Source organism: Pungitius pungitius, chromosome 11 (assembly GCF_949316345.1).
Source record: "Pungitius pungitius chromosome 11, fPunPun2.1, whole genome shotgun sequence".
NCBI lineage: Eukaryota > Metazoa > Chordata > Actinopteri > Perciformes > Gasterosteidae > Pungitius > Pungitius pungitius.
The window spans coordinates 2,298,811-2,311,818 of NC_084910.1; the positions used below are offsets into that span (position 1 = coordinate 2,298,811).

At 39.0% G+C, this 13,008-nt stretch overlaps 1 protein-coding gene across 3 annotated transcripts in view; it reads right to left on the reverse strand.

Moving 5' to 3' along the window:
• The window catches only part of ulk4 (unc-51 like kinase 4), a 74,542-nt gene that overhangs the window by 48,849 nt on the left and 12,685 nt on the right, over positions 1 to 13,008 (reverse strand). For all 3 annotated transcript variants that reach the window (XM_062565757.1, XM_062565758.1, XM_037453760.2), the window contains exons 2-19: positions 12,601 to 12,739; positions 12,261 to 12,360; positions 11,840 to 11,979; positions 11,579 to 11,741; positions 11,036 to 11,137; positions 10,792 to 10,875; positions 10,611 to 10,686; positions 10,057 to 10,155; positions 9,392 to 9,714; positions 9,190 to 9,259; positions 8,518 to 8,584; positions 8,203 to 8,283; positions 7,818 to 7,878; positions 7,497 to 7,693; positions 7,133 to 7,179; positions 6,920 to 6,998; positions 3,317 to 3,424; positions 246 to 329 (exon numbers count right to left, since the gene is read on the reverse strand). In XM_062565757.1, the coding sequence (XP_062421741.1) occupies positions 246 to 329; positions 3,317 to 3,424; positions 6,920 to 6,998; positions 7,133 to 7,179; positions 7,497 to 7,693; positions 7,818 to 7,878; positions 8,203 to 8,283; positions 8,518 to 8,584; positions 9,190 to 9,259; positions 9,392 to 9,714; positions 10,057 to 10,155; positions 10,611 to 10,686; positions 10,792 to 10,875; positions 11,036 to 11,137; positions 11,579 to 11,741; positions 11,840 to 11,979; positions 12,261 to 12,360; positions 12,601 to 12,739 (2,020 nt within the window). The remainder of the gene's footprint in view (positions 1 to 245; positions 330 to 3,316; positions 3,425 to 6,919; positions 6,999 to 7,132; positions 7,180 to 7,496; positions 7,694 to 7,817; positions 7,879 to 8,202; positions 8,284 to 8,517; positions 8,585 to 9,189; positions 9,260 to 9,391; positions 9,715 to 10,056; positions 10,156 to 10,610; positions 10,687 to 10,791; positions 10,876 to 11,035; positions 11,138 to 11,578; positions 11,742 to 11,839; positions 11,980 to 12,260; positions 12,361 to 12,600; positions 12,740 to 13,008) is intronic.

Sequence of the window (13,008 nt, forward strand, 5' to 3'; positions counted from 1 at the left end):
TGTGTGTGTGCGTGCATGTGTGTGTGTGTGTGACTGCTCTGCATGCCCTTGACTTGCAGCTGGCAAACAACGCTTTAGGCCCCCACAGCTGCCTCATCATTACTGTTCACAGGGTTCCCCTGCCACACACTTGCACACACAAACTCGCAGGCACGCAGAGTGAGAGAGACTTAGTCACAGACACACAGGCACAGACAAAAAAAAAAAAAAAACAGACACACGCAGACGTACACTGAGACACTCACCCCTTCCCGCAGGCTCCTCATTAAGCCAGTGTAGGCGGCAGCGGGAACCAACCACAGTCCCTCTGGGGAGGCTCTCTTCTTCTCCTGATAGAGAGACATAGAAAAGTCAGGGAGAAAGGGTGAGAGGAGAGGAGGAGGGGTAAAGATTGTGTGTGTGTGCGCGAGGGGGAGGGGGAGAGTGAAAGAAAAGCAGAGATAACATGAAGAAGCAAGTAGAGAGAAGTGAGGAAAAGGGCAATAAGGGGCAAAGACAGGGAGGGGAGAAAGGTCACGACATCCTGGTTAATCGGTTCAAACGTCTTTCATTGCTATTTGTATTCTTAAATAGTGTGAAGTTTTCTTTTTAAACACAACGAAATAACGGGCGTTGTGGACAGAGCGGCCGACAGGGAGGTCTGCTGGCACTGTGCTCGGCTTTAGGCCACATCTAACCTTGAGGAGAGCGGCGGCACTGGAGGCTAAAAACTAATCGTTGTCATTGACTGGTTCTGCAGGAGAAGACAGGACAAAGTGGCTGATTTTGCCAAGGGACACATACAAGTCCATTCTATATTACTGAAATAAGCAAAAAGTTTTTTCTGCCATTAAACAGACAAAGTTACACATCCTGTGTTTGGTATTTTCCTTGAATTAAAGGAATTTTATTATTGGGAGTTCATTTTATTCAGTGACGGGCTTCAACACCATATGATGGAAATGATTCCCTTAAAGAATGTAATCAGGGGGAAACTCAGCTGTGTTTTCTGTGGAAATGTGCTGTTATAAGAAGGAAACACCCACCACACCCATATGGGAAAAGTCCATTCTCTTTTTTTGTTTCAACCTTTGCCCAAAATCAAATCAAAATTGTTTTAGACGAGGTACGCAGAGAACTAGACGTTTTTCTAGTTCTCACGGACACAAACTCCATAAGATAAAAACAAAAATCCTCATCCTAAGCAGGTAAGTAGGTACTCTTTCCACAAGAAGGTACTTCTTACGGACTAATCACTACCTTTGCTGAACTTTAGAAGGCTGCACTAAGCGCTCTCTAATCACAACTCTTGAACCTTTAATGGAGCGAGGGATAAAAAAAAAAAGTGTGTCACTGTGTTTTTTGGAGCACATTTTAAAGATCCAATAAATCACTAAATCAAAAACGGTTCAGGGACAAATTACCTGTCCTAGATTTATTATTTTTATTTCTACAACTGAATGTAAAGTACAGTGACTTCACAAGACAAGCAATGCCAGGTGTTTATGTTTAAAATAAAAGTATAATCAGCTGAAATGAAATTGTTATATTCCTAGGTTCACAAAAAGCCATCAATATCTACACAGTCTTCCACGGAGTCCACCGTGTTTCTACGGCAGCACAGTGGCTCAGGCCAGACCCTTTTGCATTATACCTGATCTGAAGGATATGTTTCGAGACCCGGTATTAAACGAGAAAAGGTTGTTAATGATAAAGATTGTGTTTTTTAAAATTTTTATTAAAATATGTGTTTAGAAAACGTGTTCCTACCCCAAAGGCAACCTTCGTTCTCCAACATGCTTGGAAAGGGAGGGGCTGAGCTGAGGAGTACTTAGTTAGTTGTAAACTGCCACAAACCACTAGATGACACTAAAACCGCTCTTATAAAGAAAGAGTGGCCAGAGAACAGCTGACAGGGAAACAAATGAAAACGTCTTTGGAGTTTCCAAAAAGGCATGTTGGAGACTCCAAATGTGTTTTCTTTCTCATGTTATTCATTTATTTGTTGATCCTTTTTATTTGACCATTTTCGCCATTACATCCAAAGATAAAAATCTATTATTTTCCAGTTGCTAATGACACATAATTAAGGGGGTTGAATACTTTTGCAAGGCACTGTGCCGGCTCATTCAATCAAGTATAGAACTAGAACTATTTCTACCCCATTTGTCACCCTAAAACTTAAGCAACATTGTCCCCATTATCCTTGGTACAGAAGAATTTCTGTATGTGTGTGTGTGTGTGTGTGTGTGTGCGCGCGCATGTTCAGTGACAAACCTTCAGCTTATCTTTTGTGTTTAATGTTCCTACTGTTTCTAACACACATTTGCAATTTAAAACACTTCTCGCAGCGACCTGCAGGTCTCCGATAATTACAGCTTTGTTATTGGTTGAGAACACATTGGCATCCATGAAGAAACGCCAGCTCTTGCAGGAGCCAAAAAGTCAATTTATTAACAGCTCTACCGCACGTTGATGAGTTTCTCGACGGCTTCGCAGTATTAAGTGTAATCACCCAGCGTGATCGATTTTTGAAGGTTATCCATCAGTCTTGTAAATAAAAACCTTACACTTAATCGACTTGCTTGGCTAAATTGAGGTTAACCAGAAATAAATTGGGATCACCTCAAACAGAGCGTCCTTCACACTCTTGTAATTTTCAGGGCTCGGGGTCAATCCGCTCAATTCAATTTAGTCAGCATGTTAATTTGAACTCCATTACATTACAATGACATAGCACTTAGTTTCATCAAGAGTCTTTCTTGCTGAAGTAATAAGAAATGTGTTTTGATTGTTCTGGCATATGGTTTGTCTTAAGGGTGTCCTGGAGGCCTTGTGGTGTAAGTTCCACACACCGTAAACGATGTTGGGAGCTGGTTTGGGTCGTTTGCTCATTGTTTGGAGGGAGCACAATATTGGCAGTACTTATGACTTAAGTAATGGCACTTTAGAATGTTGATTAGATCAAAATCTTTGATTGAAATCAGCAGTCTCTGAGGGGCCCAAATACCGGTTTTTCAAATGCTGATTTCTTTACTGATTCTATTTAAACAAATTCACAGATACACAATTAGCATTAATGGTTTCCTTTCTTGTCTTCAAATCTCTGCATTTACCTGAATCATGAAACTTGATTTTCACACTAGTCGGGGTTAAAAAACCCAGAAAAAAACAATAACTATAGCCTTAATAAATATTTATGTCAGCCATGGAACTACTGACAATTTGTTCCTATTTGTCCTTGTAAGCATGTGTTTAGATCCATTCAAATCAATCCCCTGCACTGCCTTTGCATCAGAGAAAAATGAAAAGACAAATATGAAGAGACAGAATCTACCTGAGAGGCGATGAGGTAGAGGATCTCCCCGAGTGGTGGCAGCAGGAACTGCTTTATTTTGCTATTCCTCAGGTTCTCTCTCAACAGGTCCGTCAGTGCAGACACAGTCTGGAAGGAGAGAATATGTATCGTTTTATCAGCAGCCTTCTTTAATTATTGTTGCAAAATTAAATCCAATAATAACGCTAGACTTCCGGTTATATAAACCTAAAATTTATGGCAGAAACATTTAAATTGAACTATGATTTATGTACATGACACCTTTCACACATCTTCTTAATCTCCACCCTGCTTGCTTTCACTGTGTCTCTCGGCCTCTCTCTCTTGTTGTAGGGTGAGAAGTGGTCACAGTCTGTCTGTCATGTACTTTCTCAACATATCTTCCTCAGAAGAGTTATTCTGTCATTTCATTTCTGCCCAAAAATCATAGTGTATCCTTATGAGGAGCCATCACTGAGCATGGTACACTGGAATCCTGAGTGGGTCTGAACAATATTGCAGATAAACTTTGAGAACGTTATTATAGTTGACTTTATTTGAAGTGTTGTGACATATCTAACCAAAAGTATGTAAGCGGTACATGTGTGCTGTAAAAGAAACTTTGTTTTTTGACTCGTTCCCAAATTCTTGCTCCCGTTCGCTCCCTCACGCCTTTACTGAGCCAAACCTGCTAATAACATAAAGTGCATAGCTGAGATTCTGGGGCTGGTTTGAAACTGGTGTCACAGCTGCTCTCAGGCAAAGAGTACTCAAAGGCACCGCTGTGCAATGGGCGGAGTGGAAAAGCAAGCATAAACACATACACAAACACATCATCATTAACTGAGCATCAACACTCACAAATGCACGTAAGGAAACACACACTTAACTCAATTAAGAGGCAGTAACTGTATTCATAAAGTTGCACTGAGGATAAAAAAACATCCTAACCAAACACCAAGAAGTCTTGCACAGATGAGCAGTTACAGTATCTACACTTGAATAAACAGGTTGGTTAATTAATAATGGTGTGATAAAGAAGGAAATAAACATTATTGTGTGAGGCTAATGAAAGGCTTGTCTAAATTTGCTTGATTTGCTAAATGTACATAGCAAGAAGTCCTTAGATCCACCCTTGCAAAATGTATACATGTTCTGAGGTGTATTGTGTCAGATATGTTGTATTATTTGACATACAGTCTGACCTAACAAATATAAATAACATAACAAATAATAATGCTGCATTTTTTGTTTGACCGTATCTATACAACAGTGAAGGTTTTTGATGGTTTTCATCAAAATCTATTTGTGGTTCAAACTCTCACACACCCCCCTATTCACAAATGCCACAGTACTGTCTTCCTTGACCTAATGCCCTAAAGAGGTGTTCCCTGAGATTGCCTTAAGACTCCACTATGCCAGGTGGTTAATGGAATCTGGACTCTTTACAGGCTAAACCGCTGTAAACGCCACAGAGAACTTTGTAGGAGATAAGTGAATGGGAAAATTAAGTTTAGTTGGTTTTGAAAGCGTTTACTGAGAACATTTTATTCTCCTTTAATCTATGCGAGGAGAGAGAGAGTGAGGGACAAAGACGGACAGACTAAAGAGAGAACGAAAAGAGATACGAGTCAGACAGAAAGAGAGACAGAGGTGTGCATGCGTCTGTGTTTGGGAGGGAGGTTGGGGGGGGGGGGGGGTTTGAAGCATATAGCTGTTACCATGGTAACTAAGCCCAGCCCTGACACTCCAATCAGTAGGACTGCAGCAGGAGAACCCCTGCTGAGACAACACACACACACACACACACCGGGAAATGAAAGTATGTGCTGTTGTATTGGTCATCTGACAGAGAATAAAATTACACACTAAGACGGAGGTTGCCCATACACACACACACACACACACACACACACACACACGATAGGAAAACCTTTGTGGAGTCTATAGAAGCACAGTCAGAGACAAAAACTAACACACACACACACACAAATGAACAGCTTTGTCCTTTTCTTTCAATTTGTCATCCTACGTTAGCTGCATAGAGCCAAGGACAGTAGCGGAATTTTTTTTCCGCTATTTGTCTTTAACAACAAGCGCATCGTAGAAAAATCCTGCCATGCCACGGTCAGCCATTTTGTAAATTACTGTGACGACTCGGTAGCAGAAAAGTGTTGAAACAAGAAAAGACGGGGGGAAGAAAAAGACAAATCAAGAAAGAGAGCGGATGCGAGACCAATAAAAGCATAGCCGGAATGGATAACAATAGGAATAAATAGATGGGATCACGCAGACGAGGCCACAAAGAAAGTAGAGGGACACCAATAGGTGTTTAGTTCTGTTCAGGACGAAAGGATCAAATAAGGGAGAGGCTTCATATCTCACAAGCGAACAGAACTGCTTTAATATCAAATCAGTAACACCCATGTGTGTGGGGGCTCATTTGTGTGTGTGTTGACTCAGTAAAGTATTTAAATTGTATGTTTGTTAATGTATAGGAAAATACTTTCATTCTAATGATTAGGTACACCTATATCAAACTAATGCAGTCAAACTATTATTGAAGTGAATTTAATTAACCACAACCAAATATCACAAATTTGCCTCAGAGGGCCTCATGGTGTAGTGTGATAAGGTTTCTCAACTCACCACCAAAGGGTGTTTAGGGGACTTTTTTCCTTCAACAAATTATGGATCTAAGAAAAAAGGGTGCCATTTGCTGTAAAGATTGTAATGTCCCTTGAAGCAAATTTATGATTGATTATATGGGCCTGTGTGAATAGAATTTCCCTGATAAATGTTTGTTTGGCAAGGTATGCTAAATAAACAATATAGATTTGTAGAGGAGTTATTAAAAACAAAGACTATTATGATTTTATTGTTACATGTTGCTGGTAAAAACAAATATAAATAAATAACTACCTCAATAATGACCACAACAGTCTCCAGTCAAATTAGCAATAACCTAAATTGGAACACTTAAATAAATTAGTTTATAATCCTTTACACTACAAAGTTCTCCAAATGCTTGTGTGTGTGTGTGTGTGTGTGTGAGAAGGAGAGATAGAAAAACAGACATAAGGTGTTTTTAGTGTCTCGGAATCTAATAAAAGTCATGTTGTCGTGTAGATTTTGAATGCCCCCTGCTGGTACACAATAGTACTATAAAGTCAGTGGGGACAAATCGTGTATTTCCATCCACTTATCCCGAACATGTTGTGTTTAAGTTTAAATTAAGGGGGATATGGCCCTAGAAAGAACAAAAGCAGGAAGACTAGTCAAACAATAATTTTATGAAACCAACCAAAACATGCTGTTTAAAATGTGTTCAACAGCATTAAACAGGACTAACTGTAAATACAGAAACATCGATACTTAGTGCATGCAATTTTGCACTTTGTTGTGTGAATGTTTTCCGTTATTATCGTGCTGTAATCCTTTCTGTACATCTTCTGGTATGCACTTTCACCTGATGGTGTGAACTGGTACTGCATCCACTAAAGATAGTTAGAATATATAATAGGCAATCTCTTATGCTATCATCCATTCATACAGGAGTTTGGACTGGTTACATGTAGAAAGTAAAATGTTATCTGTGTGTGTGTGTGTGTGTGTGTTACACACCTCAGAAACAGGACTGTCCTCTCTCAATTCAGTACAATGCAGAGCAAGCAGACCAATTGTTCTGAGAACCTTGCTTCGTCTGGAAAACAATTTAGTTTTTTGTTAGAAAACAAATAATAAAAATGTGATTTTATGTTCATGTCAAGAGAGGACTATGTATTTATAATACCTAACATGTAAAAAAGAAGCATCCTTTCGATGAAATGTACTTACACATCCCAGTTTGGAGATTGTCGTAATTGCTGAGTCAATACTGGAAGCTGAATGAAGTTGGGTGGAGATTAGAGAAAGATATGAAGTTAGGTGGAGATTAGAGAAAGAGATACAGAAAGAAAGAAAGAAGAAAAAAATCCAACAATAACAACCCAGTCGCTAAGAGATGCGATATATTATAGCATGTGAATGTTTTAAAAAGCTTTAGTTAAGCAATTTTATCAGGTCTAAAATATTGTGAAAGTACTGCCCTACAGTGCTGAAAAATACAGTGCTCTAAAAATATTCCCTTAAAAATTCAATGAGAAATGATAAACCAAGCAATGTTTCAACGTGGATCCGATGTAAATACACGTTGTCCTACCAGTGGAGAGTTCAACAGCCTGTTAGCAATAACTCTATGGCCAACTACACAGCAGAGGTAGCACAGCAGGTTGAGCCTGGAGCGATTGGTTATGGAGTGAGAAGGAGGAGTAGTGGAGGCACTCTGTTCAAGGGATGAACAAAGCTGGGAGAGGAAGACCGTCCACTCATCATCACTCAGGGACTGCAGCTTCTCAACTGGAGAAAGGAAACAAAGAAAAACGCTTTTGGGATAAATTACCAAATGCTGGAAATTTTGTACTTTCTATAAAACAAAACATCACCTTGTATTGACATGAAAAACAAATTAAGTATTCAGTACCTGAATATGCTGGTATACAAAGGCTTTTGGTATCAAAACGCACTGGAAGACTCTTGAGAATCTGATAAAACAGAACAGCACTCAGTGACTCATTGAGTGATCTTCACAACACAATTCCCACGTATCCATTTCAGCATTTCTAGTTTCACTAAATTCACCAATGCGAAAATTGTCATGACAGTGAAAGATTAACATTAAACTTTCAACAATATTGTTGTTTATTAGTTTATGTATACAATTTGATTGTGATAAGAGGATATAAAGAAGGGCTTCTCCTCATAATGAAGCAACTGCAGATGATTAAAAGCTCAGATTGCATTTTACGAATCTGAAAACACCCTTTAGTCAGAAATGGCCTGTTTCCAATAATAATGTATCGCTATACCTTGGGGTTGTCCATGATTTGGGTGACAGTCAGATCAGAGTCAGTATGGAGAAGAGCTTTCACAGAGGACGTGAAGTCAGTCTAGGAAGAGGTTGTAGAAAAGAGAGGAGCGTCAACCTCAGCACAAGAGGACTGAACTGAGCTCACCAGCAAATGGAAGAAGAGGTTTGAACTAAAAGTCAACATATTCCAGTCTTTAGTAGAAAGGCAAAAAAAAGCAACATCAATAATGTGATTGGGTTTAGACATATTCACAAAGTGACAAAACACTTTTTACAAATTCTTATGAATTACAGAGTATATGGTGGCAGTAACCTGTGGTGCATGGGTCTGGTTTAGAGAGTCTGAGATACTGCAGCTTCTCCCTGAGGTGGTTCGAGAGCTAGAACAACAGGAAAATAGTTGCATGAGGATGATGTCTAGATCAATTGGTAGAGCATAGTATAACTAAGAATAGATATGCGAGTAGCATATTTTAAAATGATGCTTCAACAAAGGGTGGTATGGTCGTTGGCACTGTCGCCTCACAGCAAGACGGTCCTCCAGAAAGGTGTGTGGCGTTTGCGTGTTCACCCCACGTCTCTGTGGGTTCTCTCCGGGTACTCCAGCTTCCTCCCACACTCACAACATTTTTTCAAGACATGCATGAAAAGCTAATTGGTGACTCTAGGAGATAGGAGAGTGGAGGCTTGTTTGTCTCTATGTTAGGCCTGCCATTGACTAGTCGCCAGTCCAGTGTGTCTCCCGTCTATCGATGGATGCCAACCAGGAGTGACCCTCTTGGTGTAGAAGATAACAGCCTGGCTGCCTTAACAATCAATCTGCTGGACTTTCCTGATGCGTATGTTTAATACCAGAGTGTGTACGGATGGAGGATAACTTAAAATAATTTGTGTGAAACCTTTGAGATTAAGAAAGGAGGATAACTGGTTAGGGTGTGACTGAGGCAAAAGAGGTGCACAGGACAGCAGATAGAAACAGAAATACCTGATCAGAAAAATTGATTCGCTATTGTCCTCATCCACACCACTCTTTGGCTTGAGCTCTGATACATTATCTGGAGGAAGAAGCACAAATGTCTAATGTTTGCAGATGAGAGGAAAGAAATAGGCAGACAAAAATTGACTTATCTTGAGAACCAGATTACTGAAGCCATCTTCAAAGATCTTCTATTGGGAGAATGTCTTACCAAGCATTAACGACTTATTGGGCAGCAGTGTGTGGCACATCTGCTTGGCCCCACTTATCTTGGAGTCATCTTCTGTCTTTGCCACCCCACCTCCTCTTTTCTCCTTCTTCATCTCCCTATCCAAGACCTGGATGTTCCTTGAACCTCCACACGTGGTGTGTCCGACAGCTTGTCGACAATCATTCTTTCCATCAAATGGGCCGTAAGTTGTACCAATTGTTGTCTGTGATGAAATTAATTTCTCTGAGATCTTAGAAGGTGGCTGGCTGTTGGAAAGCTCGTCTGCATGTCCTGGAGGGAAACACTCAGGGATCCTTGTGTATCTGTTGAGTTATTGAAAGAAGACACATTAACAAAAAATACATGCATCATACTAGTGTTTTGATTAAAGTATGGTAATTCTGCAGGCTTGTAGGTCTGTTGCTGTAAAATTCTACTGCATCACATTGCATTTAATTGTATATTAAACTGTGTTGCCTCTCTCCCTGGAATAAAACAGAGTAGACTGGTCTTGAACAAGGCTTTGACCTCTATATCTACCATTAGTGTGTGCATTTCCACCTTCACCAAGCAGATCTAAAAATAGTAAAATGGCTGAAACAAAATATCTGTAGAATGCTGAAGGAGCTGGTAAATATAGATAAATTGAAAATATATCAACCCACCTCATCACATCACTTTCTTCATCCTCCTCTTTTTCTCCTTTTTCTTTCATTAGTACTGGTGTCCAGAAAGGGTGGTCCCACAACTCTGCCCAGTTCATCCTAATGAACAAAAAGCAAAACTATTAAAATAAGAAAGAGTCAGGCAATATGGAGAGGATTAAACATTAAAATAATATTTTTGATCTAATACCTTAATTTCAATATTGGATGATATTGAAGGGTTTACAACCTATGCTTTCACAAAATACTTCAGAGATTTTTGATAATCATCTGTAATGTGGATATAATAACTATGTGTGTAAAGACAAACAATAAAACAACTCAAACCGCCTGGTTAAGTGCAGAAAGCGACATCCCTTTACTATATATAAGATGATCCTTTATTAGTCCTGTATTGGGGAAATTCACATGATTTAGAGCAGCGTAGTTAACATCTCTTATGCAGACCTTAAAAACTAGACAACACTACTTTATGATATCTAAAATCTATATTTTTTTTGATACCACAATACAAATACATGTTTTGTTTAATTCTGCCCATGAGAGAACCTGACCTCTTATCAGGGTTTTTGTTGAGCAAGCGTTTCAAGAGATTCAGGAAGTCCTCACTGGGAGGACTGGCCGAAGGCACTGTAACGAACAACAGAAGAAAAGTGATGAAGATATTTATCTCAAACATCACATCTATGTGTGAGTGTGTGTCTGTGTGCCTGTGTGTGTGGATGAGTGCATCACCTGTCTGTCTGGGAGGTGGTGGTTCCTGATGTAAGATCATCTCTGTAATTTCAGTGTAGCTCTCAGAATAGAACGGAGGTTTACCTGGAAAGAAAAAGATACGTTAATGGGTTAAGTCATAAATATCTGAATGCTTATTGTTTGTGAAAAAAATAATATTAGGAAAACACATGAATTCACATGGTGCACTTTATTTTATACAGTGTTTCCTGGTAGGACTGTATGTGAATGTGTGTGTGTTTACCAGCAAACATGCAGTAGAGTGTACAACCTAGAGCCCAGAGATCAGAGCTCATATTGGTTTCTGATCCCTGCAAAACCTCTGGAGCTCTGTACATTGGAGGACCTGAAAACATACAATTGTACAGTAATTAGTAAACATAAAACATTTTACTTTATTTTTGATTATTTTATTGAATTTCTTTCTTCATCTCTTCTACTGTTCTATTACGGTTTAACTCATATCTTTTTTCTGCTTTGTTGGGCCTCACAGTTGAGCTTTCTGTTGTTTTATTGCCTTACTTTAGCCTGTCAACACCCCTTGATAAATAAACATTAAATTATGGATGGAAAGTGGACTTCGTTTGATTACAGAGTACACTTCTCTACAATATATAGTATATTCTTATCTGTTACTTTTATAATAACAACAGCTACTCCCTTCCTTGTTTATTCCATTTCAACTGGATCGATCCAAAGATTATTTGACTCTTCCTGACTAATCTACTAGCATTCAACAGAGATTTATTAGAACCAACAGGATTTCATAAAAAAAAAAACATCTGACCATTTAATCTTTTCCTCGTGTTGTAAAAGTTCTTCTTTCCATCTTTTTCCCCTGCCTCATCAGATGTGGACATCAAGGTGAAGAAATCTTCCTGTGTCTCTCCATCTGCCTTGGACAGACCGAAGTTACCAAACTTCAGAGTGCCACTACCATCCAGTAAGATCTATGGGCAATAGAGGGAGGGTCTCTTTATTTATCTAATAATCATATTGTTGCTGTTCTACTTGTTAGTCCTGCAAACACATGAATGTATATGCAAACCTTAGAAGGGGTCAAGTCAGAGAAAATGATTCCTAATTGATGGATGTATTTCAGTCCTTGGACCAAGTCCCATCCAAAGCTTCTAACCACATCTTCTGACAGGCCTCCATCTTGACCAATTATAGATTCCAGCGAACCACCTGATAGATGTAGTGTAAAACGAGAACAAGTATGAGAAAAGACATAAAACATATAGAGCAAGACTAACACTTGTTTTAAAAAGGCACAATCCAATCTGGGTAAAGAACATGTTGATAATCTGAACATGAAATTGCTGGCATTAATCAAACAAACAAGAATATAAGACTAGTCATTAAACATTATCAGTTGTAAGCTGCGGCAAAGGGCATTTCTCACTCCACATGGCCAAAAATGAGCAGTAATGGTGCATGAATTTTTGTCAGGAGAATTAATTACCAACCTGTACAGAGCTCCACCACCAACCAGAGGTGGTTACTTGTCTCATACCACTCGTGGAAACATACTATGTTTGGATGATCCAGATCATGACTGAGACGTACCTAAAAGGGTACAAATAAAAGACATAATTAATAGCTGGGTAATGATCGGGATCCTTACGAGCAGAATTCTCCCTGAGTTACCATGGAAAATCCATGTGATCAGTCAGGACTGCTTGGGTATTTATCTGCCTCTCAAGGTTTTATAATACAACTATACTAAAAGTTATGAACTTACAAAAAAACATGGGATAATCACACAGGTGTCATGATATGTTCATATAGTTGTAAGAACTATCTTACGTGGTTGGTGATCTCAGGTCTCTTGGCTTTGTCGGCGCAGATGACGGCTACATAGTTGAGATAGCCTTTCCTTCTTCCCTTATAAACAACAGAGCTAGTGCCTGTCCCAAGTTCTTCGTACAAGATGAAGTTCTCCATTCTGTGGAGAAGATATGAAAAGTATTATGTCTTCATCGTCCATCTTCATACATTTCTGGTCATGATATCAAAAATCTGTCGGGAATTTATTTTTTGTCAAACAAATTAATAAATATAAACAAATATCATAACTTTCTTAAGATTTTCTTAAGGTTTAATATTGGTTCTCTGAAGTTTAACGTGAAGGAAATTGCATTTTGCATAGCCATTGTTATTTTCACAACTAACGCAAGCTATGCTACAAAATGGCTACTTGTAAGTGATGACTAC